This window comes from Protobothrops mucrosquamatus, unplaced genomic scaffold (assembly GCF_001527695.2).
Source record: "Protobothrops mucrosquamatus isolate PMUCROS unplaced genomic scaffold, P.Mucros_1.0 scaffold4440, whole genome shotgun sequence".
NCBI classification, from domain to species: domain Eukaryota; kingdom Metazoa; phylum Chordata; class Lepidosauria; order Squamata; family Viperidae; genus Protobothrops; species Protobothrops mucrosquamatus.
This window is the reverse complement of record NW_015390351.1, coordinates 13,933-17,912: the sequence shown is the minus strand read 5'-3', so window position 1 is coordinate 17,912 and position 3,980 is coordinate 13,933. Positions and strand designations below refer to the sequence as shown.

Sequence of the window (3,980 nt, the reverse complement as noted above, 5' to 3'; positions counted from 1 at the left end):
AGAGAGAGAGAGAGAGAGAGAGAGAGAGAGAGAGAGAGAGAGAGAGAGAGAGAGAGAGAGAGAGATGTACAACTAGATGTGGATGGATGGATGGATGGATAGATAATAGATCTCATGCATCTACTGTAATCTACCAGATCCCCTGCCAGGATTGCCCCTGTGACTACATAGTACAGGCAGGGAGGAAGAGAGGAAGGGACTGGACAGTCACTTGTCTGAGACGGTACTATAGGTTCTCCTGCTTGAGCAGGGGGCTGGACTAGAAGACCTCCAAGGTCCCTTCTGGCTCTATTCTATTCTTCTTAGAGAGAGAAGAGAAGGAGGGAGGGAGGGAAAGGGAGAGAGGGAGAAAGAGAGAAAGAGAAAGACAGGGAGAGGGGGAGATGGAGAGGGAGGGAAGGAAGGAAGGAAGGAAGGAAGGAGAGAAAAAGGAAAGAAAGAGAAGGCGGAAGGGAGAGAGGGAGAGGGAGAGGGAGGGAGTGATGGAGAGAAGGAAAATGAGAGGGAGGGAGGGAGCGAGAGGGGGAGGTGGAGAGAGTGGGCCGAAGGGGAGGGGAAGAGAGAAAAGAGACAGAGAGAGGGAGGGAGGAGAAAAGGGAAAGGGAGAGAAAGAAGGAAGGAGAGAGAGAAAGAGACAGGGAGGGAGAGGAAAGGGGGAGAGGGTGGGAGGGAGAGGGAGGAAGAGACAGAAGAGAAGGAGGGAGAGGCAGGGAGAGATGGAAAGAGAGAGACAAGGAGAGAAGAGAGGGAGGGAAGGAAGGAAGGAGAGAAAAGGAACGAGAGAGAGGAAGGAAGAGAACGAGAGAGGGAGCGATGGAGGGAAGGAGAAGGAGAGAAAGAGAGGGGGGAGGGAAGGAGGGGGGCCACTGAATGTTTTTTCCCCGGAGTTTCCCCCCCACAACAGGGGAGCAGATGCCAGAGGTGGCTCTTCGGCCGCTTTGGCCAGAGTGACCACGGAGGATGGTGGCCCAGTGACCGTGGGGGGTCCCTGCAGACCCCCAAACGGCCAACCGGAGCCGCCCAGATCCCAGCCTGGGACCCTTCCTGCCACCCAGGGTTGGTGAGGCACGCTAGAAGATCCCACCCAAGGCAAAAAAGGCTCCCCAATGAGAGAGGGGTGGCCCCCAGTTCAAAAGATGCCGGGGGGTTGCGTCTACACAAGCGGGGATGAAAGAGCACAAATGTCGCACTTGGCGTTGTGAAGAGGGCTCCCCGGCCGGTCGTAAAACGGAGCTAAACTCCCTTCACCGACGTCTCGCTTAGCGACATCAATTTGGGGCCGATATTGCACAGAGGGAACGGGGGGGGGGGAAATCGGCCCTCGCCTACCTTCACGTTGTCCAGGACCACCAGGGGTCCGTTCACCCCACACACCGTCCGGTAGGCTGCGGAGAAAGGAAATTATGGGTTGGCAGAGAGGCTCGTGATGGAAAAGAACAAGCTGTGAGTTCGGAGCTGGGAAAAGAAACCTGTACATTGCGGGTATTTACAGGATTCCTCTATTGAAGTAACTGAGGTTTAAACCGTGCCACGTAATTCCTAATTTAAAAAAACAGAAACCATGGTTTGATCTTTGGCACCTGCAACCCCTGGTGGGTTCTTTCCTTTGATTCGGTGGAGAGAGACTCAGTGTGCTTTCCAAAGCCCCCGAAGGCAGGAGAAGAAGCAACGGATGGAAACTCATCAAGGAGAGAAGCAACCTGGAACTAAGGAGAAACTTCCTGACGGTGAGGACAATTAACCAGTGGAACAACCCGCCTCCAACACTGGAAGTTTTTAAGAAGAGACTGGACAGCCATTTGTCCAAAATGGTACTATAGGGTTTCCTGCCTGAGCAGGGGGTTGGACTAGATGATCTCCGAGGTCCCTTCTGAGTCTGTTATTCTGTTATTCTTTTTTTTTCTTCCTTCCTTCCTTCCTTCCTTCCTTCCTTCCTTCCCTCCCTCCTTCCCTTCTCCAACACTGGAAGTTTTTAAGAAGAGACTGGACAGCCATTTGTCCGAAATAGTATAGGGTTTCCTGCCTGAGCAGGAGGTTGGACTAGATGATCTCCGAGGTCCCTTCTGAGTCTGTTATTCTGTTATTCTTTTTTTCTTTCCTTCCTTCCTTCCTTCCTTCCTTCCTTCCTTCCTTCCTTCCTTCCCTCCCTCCTTCCCTTCTCCAACACTGGAAGTTTTTAAGAAGAGACTGGACAGCCATTTGTCTGAAATGATATAGGGTTTCCTGCCTGAGCAGTAGGTTGGACTAGATGACCTCCAAGGTCCCTTCCAACTTTATCATTATTATTATTATTATTATTATTATTATTATTATTATTATTATTATTATTATTATTATTATTATTATTATTATAGTTTTTCTGCAAGGAGTTTAAATCCTTCCCTTCCCCACCCTCCCGTCAGAGCTGAAGAATCTCCTTGGATGAGAAGCGAAACATCTTCAAAGAAAAACAAAGGAAGTCCCGTGGCCTCCTGAAAAAAAGCACCTTTGGGCCAACTGTGATCTGGACTGGAGGACGGAGAAGCTCCGTAGACATTCCGATTTTCTTCACCGAGCGAGTCCCACCCGTAGATCAGCGTGAGCGCTCCAGAGGCGTCCCTCACCGGCTTCCCATGGAGGCCTTTCCTTCACGGGCCACCACCTCCCCCCCCCCTCCAGCCGGGTCCCCGTCAACTCCACGAGGTCTGACATGCAAGCCACCATTTCTGTAAAGGTTGTGACCCGCCCAGTGGGCTCCAGTTAGCCTGGCCTCCTGAGCGGACACATCTGGGCTGCGGGGCCTCCCCAGAGGGCAGAGGGCAGGAAGACCAGGCCTCCCCCGCTGTCCGAAACGCTCAGCGTCCGGTTTGTGTTCGTGCAGCGCCTGGAAGAGCTGCTTGCCTCGGTTTCCCTTTGGCAAAAAAAAAACAAGGCGGCCACGTTCTTTGGGGAAGCCACCTGCCAAGCTTGGTGCTTCTCCACCAGGTCTACCCAGCTGGTCACCCATGGCTTTCCCTCCTTCCTTCCCAGCCACTGCTCGCTCGCTTGGCCAAAGTGACTTGTGTATAACTGAGGCGGGATTAGCATTCCTCTCCCCCCAACACCCAGATGGGCGCCCAGCTGCACCCGGGAATTTTGGAGACATCATTGGCCTCGACAGCCCAGCGACTGGGGGAAAGGTTGGCTTCGCACGTTGCACAATATGTCCTCGCTGGGGTTTGCTGGACCATCAATGAATGAGAAGGATACTGTAGAAGGCGGGTAGAAGGTAGCGAGAGGGCCCGGTCCCATCCCAAATGGAGACAAACCCCAAAGCCTTGAGGTTGAAAAGAGGGGTGCAAAGTCCTAGGAATCGGTGGCCAGCCAGATCCAGAAGTGCAAGTTTAGAGATATGCTGTCACCTGGAAGATCCTTTCTTTCTTTCTTTCTTTCTTTCTTTCTTTCTTTCTTTCTTTCTTTCTTTCTTTCTTTCTTTCTTTCTTTCTTTCTTCCTTCCTTCCTTCCTTCTTTCCTTCCTCCATCCATCCATCCATCCATCCATCCATCCATCCCTTCCACCATTCATCCATTCATTCTAAATTCTAGGCCTTCCTTCCTTCCTTCCTTCCTTCCTTCCTTCCTTCCCTCCCTCCCTCCCTCCCTCTGGAGTGGCTAGAAAATTCCCGTGCCTTGCTTCCTGCTCTTCCCTTCTCTTCCCTCTGGGCTGGCACGGCTGCTCAGTCTCCCGCCCTCTGCCAGGGGCTGGCTCTCTTCCGGTTCTTTGGCTTCCCCCCTGCCAGCAATTAGCAGCCCAGTGAAAAATACAGGGAACATTTCCTACCTGTATATGTCTTCCTCAATCTCACAGGGAGTTTGCCACAGACGGACGGACAGACGGACAGACAGACAGACGGATGATAGAGGATGGATGGATGGATGGATAGATAGATAGATAGATAGAGAGAGAGAGAGAGAGAGAGAGAGAGAGAGAGAGAGAGAGAGAGAGAGAGAGAGAGAGAGAG

At 52.2% G+C, this 3,980-nt stretch overlaps 1 protein-coding gene across 1 annotated transcript in view; it reads right to left on the bottom strand.

Moving 5' to 3' along the window:
- Positions 1-3,980, bottom strand: part of LOC107299016 (V-type proton ATPase subunit B, kidney isoform) — a 45,405-nt gene that overhangs the window by 30,094 nt on the left and 11,331 nt on the right. Inside the window, exon 2 of the mRNA XM_015828380.1 lies at positions 1,330-1,385. Coding sequence (XP_015683866.1) covers positions 1,330-1,385 — 56 coding nt within the window. The remainder of the gene's footprint in view (positions 1-1,329; positions 1,386-3,980) is intronic.